Source organism: Pteropus alecto, unplaced genomic scaffold (genome assembly GCF_000325575.1).
Source record: "Pteropus alecto unplaced genomic scaffold, ASM32557v1 scaffold11, whole genome shotgun sequence".
NCBI lineage: Eukaryota > Metazoa > Chordata > Mammalia > Chiroptera > Pteropodidae > Pteropus > Pteropus alecto.
In genome coordinates, this window is record NW_006431956.1 from 8,293,289 (window position 1) to 8,316,285 (window position 22,997).

Here is a 22,997-nt window from a genome sequence, read left to right on the forward strand (position 1 = left end):
AAACCAGGTGTGCTCCCTCAAGTTGTTCTGTGGGGAATAATCTGTGAAATCATCAAGGTCAGAGATTTTGTCTTATTCTTCTTCCTATCGCCAATTTCTGGCATGTGGTGGACCTTCTCAAAAGTTTGTTCAGTTGGATGGTAAATGAAGAATGGAATCATCAGAAGCCCCAATATATTTAATTTAGCTGAAAAATAATAAATGAAACAGTTCTGATACATGGCTGGTTTTGATATAAGTTATTGATCATGCAGAATATTTTTAATAGAGATTATTGTTGGATTATCAAGGAAGCATAGCTATGACTAATGAGATAAAATTAAGCAAAAGAAAAATGTGAACCGAATATCAAGAAATATTTCCAATAGATGAGGCTGGGATTTAATCAGGCAGAGGAGTCCCAGTGGAAGTGGTTGGGGACATTTAACACCATGCATGTCACTTAGAGCTGCAGTGAACTTACACGATTAACAAGGGACAGACTCTGACTTTGGCAGAATGATAAGTGAGATCGTATCTCTAGTTCCATTGATTCTTTCTTACACAGGCATGCATTCACAGCCTCCCACCCCCCTATGGAAAGAATTTATGTGTGTGTGAAATTTTCTGATTATTGTTTTCTTTCTCCCAGAAAACACTAGAATCTTCTGGTGCCATCAGAAATGTCTCCCTTAAGTGGCAAAGTCCAGACTGTCTTGGGGCTGGTGGAGCCGAACAAACTGGGCCGCACCCTGACCCACGAACATCTGACAATGACCTTTAACTGCTCTTACCACCCACCGCCTCCATCTCATGAAGCTCTCTCTCGGGAGCCTATTATGATGAAAAATTTGTTTTGGATTCAGAAAAACCCTTACTCCCATAAAGAGAATCTTCAGCTGAATCAGGAGACGGAAGCCATCAAGGAAGAACTGTTGTATTTTAAAGCCAAAGGTGGAGGGGCCTTGGTGGAGAACACGACCACTGGGATCAGCCGCGACGTGCAGACTTTGAAGCGGCTGGCGGAAGAGACGGGCATTCACATCATATCTGGAGCTGGGTTTTACGTGGATGCAACTCACTCTTCTGAGACCAGAGCCATGTCGGTGGAGCAGGTAAAACGCCCGACGATCTTTGACAGGATTTGTGTGTACGTTTCAAAATAGCCAGAACTTCAGATGTTGCATTATCCCCACGTGTCCTCTGCATTTGGCAATGTCACTGGCTCAGAGGTAGCTGAGCATACTACAAAAATTCGCTAGCTAGCAAAGACATCTGCCCACTGAGATCCAAATTAGGAACATTTCATTTCATAAAGAAAAAGTGTCAAGGAAGGAGAGCTTGAGGCACTGGTCACTGCAAAACTCGACATCTTAATACTTGGATTCATATATGTCACGTCCGTGCTCAGTGGCGGGGCCTCAATCTGTTTGTAAACCTTCGTTTTCCACGATAAGCTTCAGTTATGCAACCTCAGTTTTCTTTCTGGATTTTATAAGAACCAGCAATAAAAATTCACTGTAGGGTGAAACTTGGCAGGCAGAGACTTGGCACATTTGCAAATATGTTTCCTTTGCCTTTTACAAAACAGGAGGGGTGGGAGAAAATCCAGTCCCCTATTTTTGTCATAATATCTTCAGTGAGAATGGGCACAGGGAAGTAAATCTTGCAGGAACAAAAAAGAACAACTAAGCAGCAAGCATCTTTTGCACGTGTATGTGCTCTCTTTCTATATGCACACGGATGTGTTTATATGTGTTTATACATGTTTATATTCATACCCATCTTCCATTGCCTGCTTGATAGGCAGAGTGTGTCAAGCTGCAGAATCAGTTCATCTTTAAATACTTTGTGTTTCAGAATTTTATCTGCATTATTTTTTTAATCAGGTCTTTCCCTTTTTATACATTTATATGTTTTGAAGACTATCACGATGTCAGTGATTGCACATTTTTCCAGCCACTCTTAGCCGTAACTATATATATGACCAAAAAAAAATGTAAAATTAGCATTGCATGCTGTGAGTTTTCGACACTGCATAGAATAAAGGACCGCGTAAATAAGGGAGAATTAAATAATTACTTTATATAGTTCACATAGGTTCAGCGGCAGTCTTTTTATGTTCTAGATGCTCCTCGGGCTAACTCCACGTTGATAAATTCCACAGTCTATAATACACTTTCATTCCCAACTTTCCTTAGCTGACTGACGTCCTCGTTAATGAAATTCTCCATGGAGCTGATGGGACCAGTATCAAGTGTGGCGTTATTGGAGAAATCGGTTGCTCCTGGCCTCTGACTGACAGTGAAAGGAAGGTTCTCCAGGCGACGGCTCATGCCCAGGCCCAGCTCGGCTGTCCTGTTATCATTCACCCTGGAAGGAATGCAGCCGCACCCGTTCAGATCATCCGAGTACTGCAAGAAGCAGGTGCAGACATCTCCAAAACAGTTATGTCGCACATCGATAGGTAAGCAGAATGTTCAAATTCGTGCAATCCACCCGACGATTCGGGATGAGATGTGTAGGGGCCAGCAACGCAGTTGACTATATAAATATGTTGGCTGCTTTTAATTTGATGAACAAGCCTAAGGATGTTGTAAAGATTACACATTAGCCTTTAGATTAAATTGATTAAGGAATTAACACAGTACCGATGTGACTAATAATATGTGATAGTTACTTCCAAATTGGGATTCCGGGATATGATGTAGCTTTCATTGTTTCTCGGAAACTTCTGCCGTTGTCTCTTCGAATATTGCTTCATCTGTATTTTTTTTATTTTTGCATCATAAACTCCAATTTGATATATATGTAGGATCTGATTACCTGTCCTCCATGTATCTTAACATTTCCTTCATATTTCCTTCTGTTTGCAACTTTGAGCTGTAATTTCTTCAATTCTGTCTTCCCATTTACTACTTCTCTCTCCAATGGAATCAATCTGTTGCTTGGCCTATAAATTTGGTTTATAATTCTAAGAACTATAGTTTTTTTCTATAAGCTCTATTTGTTACTTTTCAAATCTGCTTGGTTAATTTTGATTAAATTTTTTCCTTCAATATGTTTTCAGTTCGATTGTTAAAAAATATTAAGCATACAATGTTTACCTTATAATTAAGAAATCTAATTTCTATTGTCTTTTTACTCTGACTTTATACTTTGTTGATTCTTCTGGCTCTCATTAATGTGAGCTGCTTTCTTTGAATTAAATTTTTTTATTATGATCTTAGATTCCTTGGAAATCATTATGAGACCTGGGTTGGGATTTTTTTTTTCTTTTTTTTTTTTTTTTGCTTTTTTCTTGTAGGCAGTTAGGGGGCACTACCAACCTGGCACTACTCTAAGCTAAATTAAAAAAATTAATTGTGGTAAATGCACTTAACATTTACCATCTAAGCCATTTTTAGGTGTACAGTTCAGAAGTAAATATATTCGCATTGTTGTACAACCAGTCTCCAGAACTCGTTTCATCTTGCAAAACTGAAACTCTATACCCATTAAACAACACCTTCTCATTCTTCCTACCCCTGGCCCATGGCGACCAGCACTCTACCGTCTCTCTTTATTAATCTGACAGCTCTAGGTACCTCATACGAGTAGAATGACGAAGCAATTGTCTTTTTGTGACTTTTCAAACTAAACTTTTGACTCAAGGGGTTCAGGACTACACACGTGCTATGACTTCTGGTCCCTAAACTCAGTGAGTGCAGGCTGTGGTTACAGATTCTCAGAGGGGACTTTTTTCAACCTGCCTCCCTTTCACCAAAAGACGAGACTGAGAAAAGACAGAACATCTCCAAAGACTCCCTCTGTGGGCCAGTTTTTACCTAGTTCATCCACAAGGGTGTCATCTTTGGCGGAGAGGAGTAGCCCCTTTATGTGCCTGCGGAGGCTGAGTCTCCAGTTTTCTTCCCACCCTATTCCAGCCCTGGCTGTCTATTACTGGACCCATAATGCGCCCGCCCGCCCGCCCCCGCTGCGTCGCCTCACAGGAAAATAATAGCTCTGAGTTTCCCCTTACTCCTTATTTTCTTTGCTTTCCTGTTGTTTCTGCATCTCGAGCAAGCCCTTTACTTTCCCACCAGCTCAGCCAAGGATTTAAAACTATGATTTTTTTCCCCCTTTCATATGGTCAATATTTTACATACACTATGCTTGAAAAGCTTTCTGTGAATGTTTAGTCTGCTACACTGCTTGCAACTGGCTCATGACGGTTCTTAAAGAAGAATCTTTCTAGCCCTATCTGTTTACAGTTAGACCTTTAGGTAAGTTAGAAAATTATGCTTTGCTCTAATAGGAAATGCACTTTCATTGGAAATTGTAAAATAAGCCTTAACTCTCAGCACAGTAGAATTTTTTTGCTCATAAAAACAAACTATATATATATATATGTATATATGCACACACACATATACATATATTATGTAATATAATATATATTATATGTTTATTCCTTGCTCTTAAAATCAATATAATATAAATGTGTATTCCTTGCTCATAAAATCAAACAACATATAGATGTACAATATACATATGTATACACACACATACACACATATGCACATGTATTTTCTTTTAAACAATAAAGCTATATTATCCGATTTTCATTGGCTGCCATGTCAAAGCCTCCCTCTAGGACGGCTCAGGGTGGAATGGGCAGGTTGACCTGACATCAGACACACTCTGAGCATCCTAGAAAATCCTGAGGCCATTTCTGGAACAGCCACCCACTCTGTATCTATAATAGGGATATTTCAGGGTTCCAGTACCTGGCAAAGAAATACATAGAAGCATGAACATTTCAGTGGAGAGGCAACTGGGGAAAATGGCTTTAGAAAAAGTAGTGCATTTGGAAAAACAAACTGAATAAAGTAACAAAAAAAATCGTGGAGGCAGATGCAGGCAACTTTAGCTTTTTGATGTGACTGTTCACAGCAAGACAGTCGCCAGCCTGAGGTTTGACTAGGTCAGCCTTTCACAGGCTCTCTGAGGTCTGCTGGGCTGCACACACACAGTCTGATCTGTACTGAAAGGGCAAGGACTTCAGCTTTTATAATGGGGACAAATCACAAAAGGGCATGTATTTCATGCAACAAAGTGCACAGACGACGGACAAAAGGAAAAGCATCCTGAAAACGAGGCCTCCAAACAAAACAAAACAAAAAACAAAAAAGGAACCAGAAAATAATTTTGTTTCTCCCACCATGTTTTTCACGCATAAAGAAGAAGGTTTTGAACCCACAGGCTGCTGTGATTGCAAGGTGACAAGTCAACAACGCTCTGCAGCCCATTAGATGCCGGGCTTCCTAGCAGAACTGACGCTCAGCCCTGACTGCCTGTAAAACTGTTCATGTATCCCCTTGAAGGTGGGATTTCTATCACTTGAGAATACAAAATAAAATATTCCAAGATATCCATAATCGCAATGAAGCAATTAAGTGTTTTTGAAAGTATATAAATCTTCACCATCATTCATGCATAAGGCACCTTAAAATACATGCAAGTAAACACACACACACACACACACACACACACACACACACACACAGCAACAACAACACTGCTTTACAGCTGTCCAAAAGGACTAGCTGGGCCCCTGAGAGGGAAGAGTTAACTAATGGCCATCACCTTACGACACCTCTGAACCATATTGCTGTCATGTGACCATTTGTGACCTGCTTAAGGTCATTTACCTGGAGATAACAGCCTGACAAGATAAATCTGCTTCTGTGTCCAGCCCTCCTCTAACCATCTGTTCTCTTGAAGAAATACGGGCCTGTGGAAGTGCCCAGGGACTGCTGTGACTTTAACCCTAGGGGACCTCGTAGGGGGCTGCCCTTGACAGCTACAGTCACCCAAAGTCAACATTTATTGGAAAATAACACCAGCATTTATGTGTCCTTTTTGCTTTTAATACACAAAGCCTTTATGCTTTTTAATCATTTATTATCATTTTACTACCTGTTAAAACTAGCCACATTTCCAGGTGGCATATAATCACAGCACTGCCTCTGCCCTCGGTCTAATACGGCCTATACGTGATTGAAGAAGACACCCCCCCCCAGACAGTCTTTTGAGACCCATTTCCAAGGACATTTTATCCTTAATGTGCTTTAGAGTAGCTGTAGGTATTTTGATGACAACATAATTCTTTCATTACCAAGGACAGCTGGGTAAAACAACACGGCCGGAAGGTATTTGGGTACTAGTTCCCGGTTACATTGTGAGTGCTCGGGACAGCACCAGAGAGGCCTCAATTTTTTTTCTTTTCTATCTGGCTATCCATTTAACAAACCAAAGGGCTCTGATGGAAATCCGGGGCTTGGAGAAGTTTGAGGAGGCACACAATAATAATGAAGTGCAGGAAAATAGCACATCTTCTCTCTTTGAAAACTGGTCCCTATAGAAGGTTAACGTATTTGACCCAAGCGTTTTTGAGAGAGGGAAGGGATGACACAGATGATGGGCTAACAACACATTTTCTTCTCTTTATCTCTGATTATTCATGCCGAATCCACCCAACTCTTAAAAGGGTACAATTTGGATATATTTTTTCATGCTCTAATTAGACGAAATGAGTGGAATGTTCCTCCCTCCTTTCCTTCCTCCTTTCCACCCTCCTTCCTTTCTTTCCTTCCTTCCTTCCTCCCTTCCTCCCTGTTTTTTTCATGCTCCTAATTAGATGAAATGAGTGGAATGTTCCTTCCTCCTTTCCTTCCTCCTTCCCACCCTCCTTCCTTTCTTTCTTTCCTTCCTTCCTTCCTCCCTTCCTCCCTCCCTCCCTTCCTTCCTTCCTTCCACATATATTTATTCTGTGCCTAATTACTGTAAACCAGACACTGGGAGGTAACAGGGAGCAAGACCCATTCCTTGCTGTCAAATGATTATTTAATAATAGTTATGGTGACATTTGACCTTAAAGTTGTCTTTGAAAAGCCACCAGAAAATGCTTATCTAGTATTGTTAGGAATGAACGGTTTTAATTCCTATGAATATGAGTGAATTAATATGAAAGCATTCAAAAACAATTCCAGGCAAATGTTTGGCAAACTTAAATTTAGCAAAATATCTTTATCTATTTAAATAGGAGCACTTTTAAAAAGAACAACTGGAATGTTAGCCACATGAAATGGTTTAAACACTTAGAATTCTGTGCATATGGTGCTGTATTTCTTAAAAGTTCATTATCGGGATTATGTATATGTATGTATTACGTACATAATATATAGTATGCAGTGAAAGAACTGAGTGTATATTGTATGGTACATGCACTGTGTGGAGTATGGATAGTAAAGGCAACTTATCTAGTCATAGTGGCTTAGTTCCAACCACGGAATGACAAATGAAGAAATTAACACAGGCAACAAAGCAGGGGCTTGGCAAGCAAGTGAACATTTTTCAAAGAAAATATGAACTAATACCACTTCCTTTTTTCCCATTTACTAATGTCCACTGACCATTCTTCTGTTATCACTATGGCAGACGACAGGAAAATATTTAAAAAATTTGGATGCCTTTAAATGCCATTGCGGCTACTGTGTATATACGTAGGTATGACTGTGGCTAAATTTTACATAAAAATCTACATTGCCTTGTAGAGAGTACTCAGCTGACATAGAAACCCAAACCTTGAATACATTTCAGGTTGAAACTGTGTGGTGACAATTGCAGCAGCTATGCTTTCATTAACGTGACATCCAGTCTACACCTGCGTGGGAAAACAGAGAACTGAGGAGTGCTGGAGTCACGGTGCCTCATTCTAGTCCCGACACTAGCACTTACTTGCTGCGTGACCTTGCATGACCTTGAGTCCTTTGCCCAGCTGTCAAAAGGGGTTAAGAAAAATTATTTTTAACTCTTTAGGTGTTATGCAGATTTCTCCCATTATTGTTTAACGTGGATTTTCTTTCATAGGAAGGACTGTTTAAAAAGAAAATCCAGACAAATGTTTGATAAATTAAAATGTTGCGAAGCTTTGTAATATATAGAAAAGTGCCAACTGGAATGTAATTAAATTGTGCTGCTAATTGATATTTGCTGACTATCCGAAATTGCATTCTTTAACAGAGACACCAGGGCAGACCCGCCCAGCGTCAGGGCCAGTGCAGGCAGTGGGCATGCATTCTCTTAAGTACATTATACCCACCAAAACCTTCCGCTAGCAATTTTTTTTCTTCTAAAGCAATTTTTCATGACTCTGACACCATTCCCATGAAATGTGACATTTTAACAAATAGGATTGCCATGTCGAGGAGATTTATCTTCACTCTCCTCAATACCGTCGCTCCTTGAACTGTGTATCGCCTTACACGAACAACGCAGCGTCTTTTGTGCGATGTGGCAGCTGGAAAGTTCATATGATAAAAAGCCCTTCCTAAGGTGTATAAACCGCAAAAGGTATTTTAAAATAACGTTTTAATTATATTCCGCCATTCAGAGCCAACTTCTGGCTTTGGTCTAATTTAAACAAGGGTTTTGCTCTCTTGCAGCCATCTGTTCCTTTTGCTTAAGCCTACACTTAAGTCATAATATTGAAAGTGTGACATCATTCCTTCCTATGATGTCATTAAACATCTCTGTATGGCATGGGCCCAGAAGCAGTCACAGAACTGAACAAAGTGGAGGGAAGACGCTTGCTCAAATACAGATCATAGGGAACAGAATAGATACCTGGCAATCTAAATTATTTTTCTATTGCTTTTCAGAGATTCTCAATTCTTCTCTAACATTGAAAAGACTGTTCCATAAAAGTAATCCCTTAACACAAAACGAAGGCTATAAAAAAGATAAACGAATCTTTAAAATGCCTACCTAAATGACATGTATTAATGTGAAGGTACCATTCTAATTGCTGGGTTCGTGTTTGTGCGAAACCAAAGTTTCTGGTAAATATTTCATTGAAGTAACAAATTTACTTTCTAACCAGAGAACAATGTTTTGGCCACACATTAAAAAATTACATCATTCTATTTAGTAGTTTCCATTTTGACATTAAAATAAATTCATTAAAATTTTTCAATTAATTTTTCAGACTTTATAATTAAGGTAGAACTGCAATTAGTATAATACACATGAATAGTGTTTTAGAATAATGTTAACATTTATTAGATTATAGTAATTTATATATTAATTTCTTTTAAGCATTACATTATAGATATTTTAAAATTCATTTTAGGTTATTGCATCAATAGTTCTAGGTGAGTTTAAGAAATCTTCTAGGTTGTTGTTGAAAAACTCCCGTAAAATAATAAAGACTCACATAATACTATCTGTACAAATACCCATTGGTGTTACATGGAGAAACTTGGCAGTGTAAATAATTTTTTATAATGATAAGTCACTGTAGTTCAACATTGCTTTGACTAAATCAGTTATATATTTATTATTGTATTTGGATGTCAATTAAAAAAATCATTTTGTCAAGTTCGTAAGTTTTAGCCTTGAATGTATTCTGTGCTTCTGCATGTTTCAGGCCCTGAGCTAGTCTGGTCTCAAATAAGAGCGCCCACATAGTGCTCACCCGCTGGGCCCAGGACATCACGGGTGGAGATGGCTGATGAAGTACAGCAAAGTCACAGCGCACATATTGGAAAGTGCACGAGACTAGGAGTAGGAACAGCTGGGTCCTTGATCACTTAAAAGATCCAAGCTTTAGTTTCTTCCTTTATGCAGTACGTTACTATGCGGCATAACTGTTGCGCCAGTTCATTATGAGTTTCAGAACCTGCTCCTTCCATGTTCTTCGTATCATTAAATGACACCAGTATCTAATCAACTGCCCAAGATGGGCCCTAGATTCTCCTCTTCCGGCCCTCTCAGGATGGGGATAGTGCCTCACTGCTTACTCTGCCTGCTTGCCCTATTCTGGTCAATGACAGCATTATACACCCGGATGTTAGCTTAGAGTCCTCCCTCCCCTGCTCCCCACGCGATAAGACCCGTCTACTTCACTGAGATCTCGGTATATAACCCCTCCTACCCATCCCTCTGTTGTGAACTTAATTCAGGCCCTTATCAGTCACCTGAACTATTGTAATAGTCCCCAAACAAGAGTCACTCCCTTAGCCTTGCTCCCTGATCTCACCTCCACATTGCCAAGACTAGCATCTTTCCAAATGCAAATCCGACTATATTCCTCCAACTCTTTGATGGTTCCCTGTCATGTTCAGCACCAAATCCAAATGTCTTGGTCATCTGGTCCCCACCCATCCCTCCAACTCATCTCCCACTGTTCTAATAATACACACACGAAATGTGGGCTGAAGCCACACTGACCATGACTTTGAGTGCCTGGGCTGACTGTTCTTACATGCTTCTCACACAAGCTGGTCCCTCGGCTGTGATACCCCATCCTCCTTTATCTACCTGACAGAGTCTTTCTTCAAAATGCAGCTCATCGGAGGTTTTCTTCTGTACAAAGCTTTTCCTGAATGAGCCAAGCAATGTTTGCTATCTCCTTTTTTTTCGTGCCAGCCCAATTCCTAGTAGTACTTTAATTCTTACACACAGTAAAATCTGTAAAGCGATTGTTACCATGTTTCTTTTCCCTAATAGACATTGAACTTCTTGAAGGATAGGACTGTGTGATTTTTGTCTTTGTTTTCTTAGGTTATATCTCAGAGTAAGTAGATGATAAACAATGTCTTATTGGATGGATGAATGGGTGAGTGGGTGGATAAATGGATGGATGGATGGATGGATGGATGGATGGATGGATGGATGGATGGATGGATGGATGGACGGACGGACGGATGGACGGACGGATGGATGGATGGATGGTCGGATGGACGGACGACTGGATGGATGGATAGAGATGGATGCAGGATGGGTGGGTGGGTGGATGTTTCTTCCCTCGTGAACTTTAGTTCTCATAATTATAGCCTCATCCTCAGGAACAACAAGCTCTTTTTTTTTTTTTTTGCCTCTCAACAAGTGATCTCTTGTATCTTCCATCCGTCACCCAATACCCTCACCCAACCAACAATTATCTGAACAGTTTTCTTCACGACTCAACTCAAATGAGTCACTCCTTTCGTTATTCTTTCATAATACTTTGTATTTATTTGCACTACAAAAAACTTTCACATTTATTTGTAATTATTGGTTTAAATATCTATCTCCTTCTCTAGACTTTAAGTTCCTTAAGATACCAGCTTAAATTTCTAATTCATAACTGTATTCCCAGCACAGAAGCACGCATACGGTAGGTGATAGTATGAGACTGTAAATGTTTGCTATATTAATTCATGAAAGTGTGCTTGAATATATGAAATGAAATAATGTATTTGAGAGTTATTTGAAACTGCAAAGCCCAAGACAAATGTAAAGTATGCTATCATCTTGATCACACCCACAAATCCCATCCTCTCCTCTGCTCCTGAGTTCTTTCTACCTAGATAGCCCACAAACCCTTGTCTAAATTATCACTTCACACAGACCTCCTAGTTCCCATTCAGAGTGCATTTCTGACATTAAACTAACCCCCTCAGCACCTGGATAAGATCTAGAATAGAAAGAAGTATGAAAAAGAGAATCAACGGTCCTGCTATAGTGCCAGCCTTAACACACTAGTAAATGATAACCATATTCTAAAAATGAAGATAGCCAAATCACTTTAGACACTATTTTCTTAGCTGATGTCAATAGAGTTGTCATAAATTTATACCTGTTCTTTATATATAGAAATTTGCTTATTACTTGAGGAGCAAAAGTGCAAAACATGCAAAAGAAGAAATAATATAAAACGAATGACGAGAACAAATACTTGTTACTAAAATCTCATCTTCATCTTGGGAAATCCGTGATATTTTAAAAATGACATTACAACCACTTCACCCACCTTGAAGAAGGAAGTTTCTCCAGTGAGAAATGCAGTAGCTCTTCTGCATCTCACAATCACCTCGATGACTGGTTAGGGCAAGAGGTGAAAAGTACTTACCTTAAAAGCTGGGGAAGACCAGAATAAGAACAGATATCATTATGACGGATAGAGAATGTGGAATGAGTAGCACCAGCCGAGGCTGACACCTCCACTTGTTTGAGAAGTGCTGTGAGATCACTGATCCCTGCTTAATCCTGATCTCAAAGACGCCAAGTGCAGGACCTTTTCCCATGGTACCATGGTGACATCTAGGGTCAATCCTTCCTCCAAGGGGAAAAAAGTCACTTGCATAAATGCAATCTCAATAGCACCTTGACAGTGCCTGGAAATCATCCAACTGAATGTCAGTTTCATGTGGTTAAGTCACCTTGTTAGACATTCGCAGTGCAGGGTACCCTAGGATGTCTGTAGCAGGGTGGATTTCTCTATAGGTAAGTGCTGGTGAGAAGAAAGGGAGCTGCTGGGGGTGGGGGGTGCCCCCATTACAGAAGGGGCAGCATGGCTTCTGAAGACAAACACAGTCTGGATTTATTCATACCTCCTCATTTTGGAACTTGAGTTACTCATCTTTTCTGAGACTTAGTCTCCTCATCTATAAAATGGGAACGATCATAGCTAGCTCATATGGTGTTTGTGAGGATTAAATGAGATAGGGCTACTTTAAATACCTGATGATGATCAAGTGTTTATTATTCTTGCTTCACCTACTTTTCCCATCCTACCTCTCGTGAACATCTAATGCCAAATTCTATGTTTTTCAGGACCTATGAAAAATATGCGTGATCACTGACACTATTTTCTCCACATGGATTTTGCACTTTAGTAAAGAGATTTCAGTGAATTCATTTCTTAATTTCCTACACACTAATATTCAGTTATCCAGAGGGTGTCATATCACTAAACGTCAGTAAAAAATAATATAGTTATCTATACCTTTATCTATGATAGGCGTATATATATTTATACATCCTGGATTTTTAATTACAAAAAATTTGTCTGCTTCTTTTTTTAACTGAATTTTCTAGAATATCCAAAATATCGGTGTAGTTGCTTCTCTTCTAAAGAAATCTCCCCTACATGTGGCTACAAAAATTTTGTGTTTTACAGAGGGACCATTTCCCCCAGAGTCACACTCTTTTCTATATTGCTGTTCTACAGGATAAGAATTCCCGGGGGTTACTGCCAAAACTTACATATGTTAATGAATATTATGGAGCATGTTAGTCTTCCTCTAGAAAGGTCTCTCTACCTATGGAGATATCTTTCAGATAACATTGATAAGATAGGTCGCATTTATATATAATTGAGATCTAGAGATGTGGATTCCTACACTCCCCCTGCCTCTCTTGGATGAGGCTGTGTAAGACCACATCCTAAGAGATCATGCAGGGCCTCGCAGGCCACCATAAGGCCTTGACGTTTTCTCTGAGGAAAATGGGAAGCCATTGGTCGGTTCCAAGCAGAGGAGGGACCTGATATGACTTAAACATGAAGATAGACTTTGGTTGCTACATTGGAATAGACTGTAGCAGAACAAAGGTAGAAGCCAGGGAAGCAGCGGGGAATCTATTACAGGGATCTTGCAAGAGATGGTGGTCATTTGGACCAGGAAGGTTGCAGGGAGGTGGTGACCTGTCTGGATTCTGGTCATATTTTGAAAGTCAGGCACAGAGTCTATCCCGATATGGAGTATGAAAGAAAGCAAGCAGTCAGGGATGATTACAGGGTTTTGGCCTGAGCAACTGGATGGATGGAAAAGCTATCAGTTGAGATGGTGAAGGGTGTTGAAGCAGGTGGTTTAGGGTGGCCGATGAGGGGCTTGGTTAGAGAAGTGTTTAACTCGAGCTGTCTGTCAGATAGCCAAGTGGAGGTGACAAGCAGGCAATGAGACACATGGGTCTGGGCTTCAGGAGAGAGGTCTGGTCTGATGGTAGAAGACCCTTAACACATGCCCATCGATTTGAATGAGGCTTAGAGCAGTGTCGAGCTCCTAATCAGGACGTGAGCAACGGTCATGATTAGTATAGTCCCTTCTCTTCCTGTGACCACATCATTCAAATTATAATGGTCAAATCTTCTCTATTACATGTACTTACTCTTGAAGTAGCAAGATCTCCACAAAGTAATCCCTTCTTACTTTGGGGGTTTCTCACCCCCTTTGATGGTAAAGTCTCCATTTTTCAAGTGTTAAGTTAGGGTACTATGGGGAGGGAATTAAATTTCAAAATAAATTTTTTTTTTAAATCTGATGTGTACAAATAGTCCATGCAATTTCGGAAAATGTCATTTGAGTACAAAATATTTAGCGACAGGCGAGGTCATATGGTATGACAGTTAAAAGAGTAGATTCTAGCCTTGAAATGAATTTTTACTTCAGCATATCACCTTGAGTATCTAATCTCTCAAGTCCCAATTTTCCCATCTGTAAAAGTGCTACCCGATGGGACTGTGGAACATTAAGTGAGATAATAAATATAATGCACGTCAGAAACTCAGGAAGTTTGCGTAATTTTTTAACCATGATTATGATGACGATGGTGAGCAACTTCACTCATTGTTTTCAATTGGATCTAAGATTAAAGGTTTTCCTATGGTTTTTCATTTACTGTGGAACTTTTATTGAACATATTCCTCAATAGATCACTTAAAATTTAGAAAACGTAGTCTCAAGGCATCAGACCCAAAGAAGGAAACAGACATTAGGAGCAGAAAGAAGTGTCTGGTCCAACCTGTTACTGGCACCTCCATTTTCCCTGACTCTCCCCAACCACAGGGCCTTGCTTCTATTAGTAATGAACAAACTGAACAAATTGATTCAAAAGGAAAAACACAAAACTTATCTCTTCCCCATTATGCTATTTTACTTGTATATTTTGTTTTTAAGCCTGGTTCATTGGGGGAAACAGAATATGTTTACTACGGAAAAACACATACTCTTTAACGCCTAGTGATTTTGGAAGCAAAAGATGGTCTCCATGGTAAGAAGATGGAAAAGGAATAGTTATTAATAGAAGGCAGCACAGAACTAATGTACATTTCATAGTACAAAGATTTTAGCTTCCTTGCCTAAAACAACATTGTGAACCCTAAGTTATGCTGAATTGGCGAACAGGATAAAAAGGAGCCAGGTACACCGTGATTGCTCTGAGTGAAAGTCAATAATGAACTCCCAGAAAGCATCTCAGGACAGCAGAGACCTCTCGTGCTCATGACACTCGGAGGTTTAATTGGTTCTCCTACAGTTTGGAAGAAAGGCTGTGAAAACACTTCTGACCTCTCAGAAGCAGACGTATAGACCTATAAAAGTGCTTTAATCCTTGCATCATGGAGTTGCCAAAGTCATAGTATATTGGAGTAGATTAAAGCCAAATAAGACAATGACTGTCTCACATTCCAACTCTTCTTCTAGGCCAGTCTGGGATCCCAAACAATCACTCCCTTTATCCAGGTCCTTAATTCCCTTTACACAATGTCTAATGGGGTGCATTTTTCCATCTCATTTTCCCATATTTATTGTCTTTTGGTAGAATGCTTTTTTTCTTTCGTTCTTCTTTCTCTATGTGTTTGAATTTCTACCATGGTTTTTGGGGGGCTAACTTAATTCATCCCTTTTTTACTTGTTATAATCTAAGTTTCCTGAGGTCACCTACTCTTGCTCCAGACTCTACTCCTCTGTTTGTTTACTGCGCTTATTTACGTTTCTCTCCATTCCCATTCATTTACACAGTCTTACATCATAACATACTGATATTCTTATAGCAGTTGCTATTGAGACAAGAAGATATCCACAAAAGTCATCATAAATAAATTAAAAATAAGCACACCAGAACATAAATATCTGTAGGAGTATGGCCTCTTTTATAAAAGTTGCGACGATAGCTACTTAGGCTTTGAAGTTAATTTTAGAACCACATCATGATCATCACAAGAAAGTGACCCTCTTACCTTACCTTAGCTTCAGGTTTTACCCAGGTATCACTCACCTCATTCACCACGCCCAATGCCAAATTTCCTTTGCCATTTTCCACAGCTCACGGCAGTCCCGCTAAGGATTTTCAAATGTTTACGAACCATATCCTGAAGACAATTCTGTAGGAGAATTACAAAGGTATTTTTGAATAATGGTAGCATAATTAAAATGTCTATAGTTTCTGAATACTTTAGAAGGGAAAAATTCCCTTTTGGATGGGTAAATTCTTTTATTTCTGGTGACAAAGTGGATCTACTATTTTATAGTCACATCGTCTGAGCCGATTCAAAAGTTGTCGCAAAAGTTATGTTTCGGTACATAATATGCTTAAAACTTTTAATCCGTGTATGTGGAAAACAGGCTCTCAGTAATAACAATATGTCTGTCTTATTGTCTCTAGGACTATACATGATAAGAAGGAACTACTGGAGTTTGCTCAACTTGGCTGTTACTTGGAATATGATCTCTTTGGTACCGAACTCCTTCATTACCAATTCAACCCAGATATTGACATGCCTGATGATAATAAAAGAATTAGAAGGTAAATATGATTAAATCTCTCACAGTGTTTCCTTTTGCGAGCCCATTTGATTTTCATATCTGGGTGAGTATTAGCAAAGACTCTGAAAACAGTAAAGCAGACAGAACCAGAGACTTGTAGAGAAAAATATATTAGTGCTGTTTCAGGGAGAAAATCTCTATATATTATTTCAAGAAGAAAATGAGTCATCTGAAGTAGGCAAAGGCTTAGCAGAGCCTTAGAAGTTCAGTGCTGATGGGCAGCTGACAAGAAACACAGATAACAGTCAACCCCTGCCACAGAATAAGAGAACAAAAGACATTTTCCTCCTCTTCTCTCTAATAAAGTACGATGTTTCTTCTCCAGGTTGACCACGCTAAAGTCATAACTTCATACAATGAATTTTTGAAGGGTTTTATTAAAAATATTCACTAAAGAGTTGATGGCAACTTAAATGCTATAAGTATAATGTCTTAAAGACCAAACATATGAAATCTAACCTTTCAAAACTGTCTGGTATGTAGTGAAAGCAAACATACAAGTCACTCTCTGCGACCGAGCGGGAAATTGGGGGAGTCAGAGATGGATGGAGACCTAGTTTGTCTTGGTTATATGATTGGTTACTTGGCTGGTGACATGAACAGCGAGTGCACCATGTTAGGGAACTTCGGAGGAGAAATAAGTTTGAGAATGGCGAGGATGACGAGTTTGGGATATCCAAGTGTTGCTATCCAGTGGGACCCTTGGATGAGTGTGAAGCTCAGAGCAGAGACTTGGACAGAGACATAAGTCTAGACACCGTTGGTGTGTATGTGATAGCTGGAAGCGTGGGAATGAATGAGGTCACTCAGAGAAGAGAATGAGGACAGAGCCCTGGGGAACAGACACATGTGAGGGATGGACTTGGAAATAGTCACTCGAGGACAATTCAGAAGTTGCAGAGTGAAAAGAATATCAGGACGTACGTTAAGGAAGCTGGTGGAGAAGCGTGCAGAAAGCAGAAGGGCTCGGACCCTCGTAATCGGCGAGAGATGTCAAGTGAGATGAAGACCGAAAAGGAGCCTCTGGATTTCACAACCAGGAGGTTCTCATTTCACGAACAGAAAGTATAGTTTTGGTAGCAAAGGCCTGAGGAACAAGTTCATGAGGAAGAGAGAGAATGGGGAGGTCAGCCTTTCAAGAAGCTTGGTAGGGAAGGGAACCAGGGGTGTAGGGCTAAAGACAGAAGACGAGACAGGACCAAGGGAAGGTTTTGTTAGAAGCTGAGCGACATGTATGTGGCTGAGAGCAAGAGCAGAGAGACGGAGGCAGAGAGGACGAATCCAGGAAGTAGGCAGTGCCCATTCCACAGGCTCGTCACAGAATTTATACGAAATACAGCATGCTACGTTTTCAGCTGAGTGGCTGGTGCAGAATATGGAAGTGGTCAATCAATGTTAACTTTAAAAAAAGTCTGGATAAAAGATACAAAGCAAGGCTCCTAAACAGACAGATGGAATCTAGGAGGCAAAGGGAAAGTTAGTTGAAAGAAGGTACACGTTATCCACTGAAATGAGAGGAGACGAGGCAAGTAAAGGGGTGAACGCAGATAGACGTCTTAGTGGGAGAAGAGACAGGAAACTGAGAACATGTGGCCCTGTATGTTCTCTAGAGCACCATGAAGTAGGCACAGTTATCCCCTGAGAAAGAAGGAGTGGATCCAGGGCCGGACCTTGCACAGGAGGATGTAGGCTGGGAATGGATGCTGAGTGAATGAGAGAGAGATGACATTTTGTGTGTAACACCCAGTAGAGGCTGGAGATCATGACTGAATGACTGCATACTGGCACCAATGCACACGATTTGCTGATTATTTTCCCAAAAATGTATTGTATCTTGGTATTTGGACCAAAGAAGCTTTGTGAGTAGAATCAAAAAAAATAAAAAATAAAAAAAAAGTGAATAATAGTTGCAGAGATCAGAGGTTGGGATTCTGTCTGAAAAAATAAGGTTGCTCGCCAAGGGGACAAGGGAAGGGCTGAGATGGGGGTCATGAGGAGCCGCAGGGAAGAAAGCACAGAGAGCAGCGGGAAGATCTGCAGCAGGACCGAACAACCAGAAGCTTTGATGAAGCGGGTAGACACAGACAGTAGAAGAGGGTGAGTGAATGAGGAGAAAGACGTTACTGGTGGTCAGAGTAGGAACGTGGAGACTCAGAACTCAGAGAGGAAGTAGTTAGTTCTCCAAGATGACAAGGACCGGAATAGGGTTACAAGTGTGGAAAACTGGTTGAAATAGGAATAAACAAAACTGGGGGAGAGAAGCGATGTCCAGAAACTCTGAGGCTCAAGTAGCGATAGCTGGACATGTGCACGCTGGGGCTGAGGGGAAGATCTTGAGCCAGTGGCCACCTGGGCCGTCGGCCGTCATGTCTGTATGTCTTGTGCTGTCCCTGTGTACTGGCCTTCCTCCCTGATGACCTCATTCACAGTAAAACACGCTTCAAGTTTAGTGTCATTAGAGACAGCTAGTGATCAGTGTTATACTAGTTACATAAAGTTGGAGACGCTCGGCTCTACATAAGCAAACTGCTTCGACGGTCCTGACCAATGAAGCTAGGTCTTTCTTTCTCCTTCCTTTTTTTTTTTTTTTTTTTTTTAACTACTCAGATTATCTGATAAACAGATTTATTGTTTGTTTTATGATTTCAATTTATTGTCCAGGAGCATCATTCAATACAGGCAAATCGGTGTCCCAAGGGCCCTACTGGCTTATGCCATACTCAGAGGTGAATACTGTCTGGAATTTCAAATGGAGTGGTATGGTAGCTTTTTATTATCTTTCATGATCTCAAAACCGTGATTTCCTGATGAATATCCTCCACACGTGTGTTACACTATATCTTGGAAATAAGACGTCAGCCGCCAGGACCCGCTCCCTTTGTAGCTGTGAGGTGTGTCTTTTGCATCGCTGTGCCTACCATGAGGCTCCCAGACCTTCTGGGATAAGAGAGGAGGGATCCGCAGAGGGGGACTCTATGAAGGAGATATTGGGGGATGGATGGCCAACAGCCACCCCAGTATTCCTTCTCAGCTCCTTTCGGTTATTAATTCAAGAATAAGAACTTAATAAGGTCAGCTTTCACCGTGCCACATGTAAGCGTTCCAGATGTAGAGAAATACATCAAAAGTTATATTTAATATATGCGTGTTTACGTATGTTTATGTGTACGTGTATGTACATATCCTTAATCTTCCTTAAATTAAAACCATGAGTTAGGTCGCTTGACTGGAGTACAGCTCCCAGTAATTACTCAATGACATTTTGGGCTGTGTGTGACCCAGGACCCTTGTTCCCCATCTCTTGGGCGCTTGCCTTTCCATCACTCACTGACAGTCCTTCCCTGAGCTCTAGTCGTCTTAAAGCTTGAAGTGTAAGAACAGAGAAGCACGCTTCTGCCTACCTCTGGTTTTCAGCACCAGAAATCTGTGTCTAACACCTGTTTTCAATCTTATGCTCCATTTCTCAAATCTTATTATATCTCTGCCTTTTCACACTTTGTAGTCTCTCTCTAATATTTGTTTGCAAAACACTAACTCATTTGTATTTCTATAATTACTGTGATTTTTTGTCTTCTCATCTGTAGTGGTTCCTCCCTTATGGCGGCATCTCTGGAACTACTGTTCTCTCATAAAATGGCCCAGCGAGAGAGATGATCTCATTTTAGGAGTGACCGGGCAGTTTTCTTGATAGTCAGGATATAATTACGTTTCCAGAGCCATAACATTATCTTTCTCCTAAGATAACTAATCTCCAGATGCTTGACTTAATAAGTTCTAAGGATTCCCATTTTCAAATGAGTGTCTTACCCATTATATTCTTTCCTTAATACTTATTTCACAATTCAGTAACTTTGGGGTCTGACCCGAGGCCTCCTACAGGAATTTGTTTATCCATAAGATATGCCTCTGTAGTAATAAGATATCATTTTTTTTTTCTCAAAGAGACAAAAACTTGGGGAAATGCTCAGAAGATATAAGGGGGAATGTATACTCTATAATTTCCTGTAATACGATACTCTTTTTTGGTTATGGATCGAGGTTTGTCACACTGTTTCAGCGTCACGTCTGCATTCTGTCAAATCTTTCTCTCCTTCATTAATCATCACAGAACTCTCTTAGACCATTCCCTTGAAGAGGGTTTGCTCCAAAAGTAACTGAAGATCAGAACTTTCAGACATTACACAAATTTTAAAGAGGCAAAGAACCATGGTGGCCCAAGTAGCCCTCCACGTACTCATAGGACACGCATGGGGTACACGTGACATGAATGTAGGAATCTAGAAAAATGCCCAGTTTGGCTCTTTTTCTTTCACACTTGTATCTCTTTGAGCGGCAAACACAAGATCTAATCTTTGATTATAATTTATTTTAAAATGTATGTTCCCAGAGGGTGGGGCTTTGTGCTGGAGTCTTTCGAGTAGCGGCCCACATTTTGCTCACTCTAGTAGTTATTAGATGACTCATGCACTAGACTGCCAAGAAATGCTATCGGAACGAAAATGACACTCAGATGCACTTGGGAATCTAGAGACTAACGAGACCTTGTAACAGATGCCGGTGGAGAGCCAATGTCTCCAAGAGTTGCCTCCTGCCATCGGAGACCCATGGAAGTCAACACGGACACTGCCCAGAGCCCAGACACATACAGATGGTGGCTGTCCGGAGGTGACTCACGACAGATTACGGCATTTAACAAAGCAAAGAGGATTAGATGTTTAGACCACGGTGAAGCCCTTCTTTAGCCGACTGACTATAAATTTAAAGGAACGGCTCATTATTTATAGCAATCTTGTTGAAATGGAAGGAAGGTAAATTTTTATTGGTCAATTTAACCCAGTGCATTTAAGAGTAAGTTGAAATTCCCATAAACTTCAAAGGGACAAATGCTCAGAATACAGAAGAACCATTGCTGACCTTTTAAAATGACTATATTGCTTATCATATGCCCGTCACTGTCAAACCAACTGATTTTACTCTCAGAATGATTTACTCGTACGAAGATTCCTTTTGTTTCCCTATTTTAATCACGAAGAGTCATTGATGTTATTTGCTAGAAAAGGAGAGAAAATGAGATCTGAAAAGTAGGCCTACTAGGTGAGGCATTTCAGAGTACAGAGCTGGCTACAGAGGCAGAACAAAGTTATTTAGTGAAATGCTAAAGTGGCCATTCATTCGAACTGGCACCTCCTATTAGAAGCTATCTTTCATCCAGCGTTGCCAGGCATTGTCATAAATATCACAGGCTAGACATTTCTGTGTGCACGGAATAAGGATCATGTTCCTACTACAATGAAGCAATATCTTTCTCATCACCACACAATATTTATTAAGGGTCCCCCAGTCCCTGTGCCACAGTGGAAGGCGGTATCTTTACGACAAGCACATCAGATTTATGAGGGAAAAGTTTAAAGCACCCTGAAAATTGTAAATGTGAGACGCATGCCATATAATGAGTTAACATTTTTCCACAGGGTGCGTCTTCTGGTGGATGAGGGCTATGAAGATCGAATTCTGATGGCACACGACATACACACGAAGCACCGGCTGATGAAATACGGAGGTCACGGCTATTCTCACATACTCACCAACGTTGTCCCTAAAATGTTGCTCAGAGGTATAACTGAGAATGCGCTTGATAAGATACTGATAGAGAACCCTAAGCAATGGCTGACTTTCAAATAGGATGGTTAGGAATTCACACCTTGAGCATAAAGCTTACAGAGATCATCCGGTGGTTTCGAACCCAGTGAGTTATCAATCAGACCTACATAGGGCTAATGACAGATCATTTGCATTTTATGGGAATTAGAAGAGTTTTCCCTTCTCAGAAACTGGCTATTACATCTGAACCTGCAAGGGGCCTCACTCAGCCCACTGCCTTAACAAAATAAATACACAAAATACCTATTTCCAAACCATGATTTACAGTCTATATCCTCTTGGTAGAGTTTTGTTTTGTTTTGTTTTCTTAATCTATCAGCTGTACTACTTGTGAAAATTTAAAGTGTTTCTAGTTAAATTACCCCCTTCTGGAGCAATCTAATGTTTCTTGTAGTATTGATGATCCTACTAATTATCCTGCTGTTCTTTAATTAATGCTTAATGAATAATATGGCACTTTAAAATAAAACAGCTTCTGCAGCAAGGGAAGTTAAATTCTGAGATTTCTTTTCAACGAATACTGTTAAGACAAATACCAATTCAACAATGGTAAAACTATTGTGGAAAGATAATTATATGCTGTCCACCTGTCTGTACATAATTATAATAAATCCTCAGTGTTGCCTGTGGTGTTCTGGTATCCATTTTTGCTAAAAATTTTGTTGTGCTTTGAAAAATTTACATACGGGGACACAAACACATAACATAGTACTGAATTATAAAAATTCAATCATAAAAAGTCAAAATATATTACATAATATAGTTTAATGAATCATTACATTTATAATAACAAAGGCCACAATTTAATTAATAATGTATAATGCAAAAAAAAAAAAAAAGAGAGAGAGAAATGTTTGCCTTATATATATTCTCTTTATTTCCTTTACCTTTCATTTGTTTCTCCTTGGGCCTAAACAGAGAAAATAATGCTTATTTATCTGAAGA

At 40.0% G+C, this 22,997-nt stretch overlaps 1 protein-coding gene and 1 long non-coding RNA gene across 2 annotated transcripts in view; one reads left to right on the top strand and one right to left on the bottom strand.

The window, feature by feature from the left end:
• LOC107195323 overlaps positions 1-22,997 on the bottom strand; it is a 435,673-nt gene that overhangs the window by 398,976 nt on the left and 13,700 nt on the right. The window contains exon 2 of the long non-coding RNA XR_003044793.1: positions 15,844-15,949. This is a non-coding gene — a long non-coding RNA (uncharacterized LOC107195323). The remainder of the gene's footprint in view (positions 1-15,843; positions 15,950-22,997) is intronic.
• Positions 646-22,677, top strand: PTER (phosphotriesterase related). The gene is made up of 4 exons (XM_006906983.2): positions 646-1,094; positions 2,181-2,446; positions 16,231-16,371; positions 21,863-22,677. The coding sequence occupies exons 1-4, from the start codon at positions 663-665 to the stop codon at positions 22,071-22,073; spliced, it is 1,050 nt and encodes a 349-aa protein (XP_006907045.1). The 5' UTR covers positions 646-662; the 3' UTR covers positions 22,074-22,677.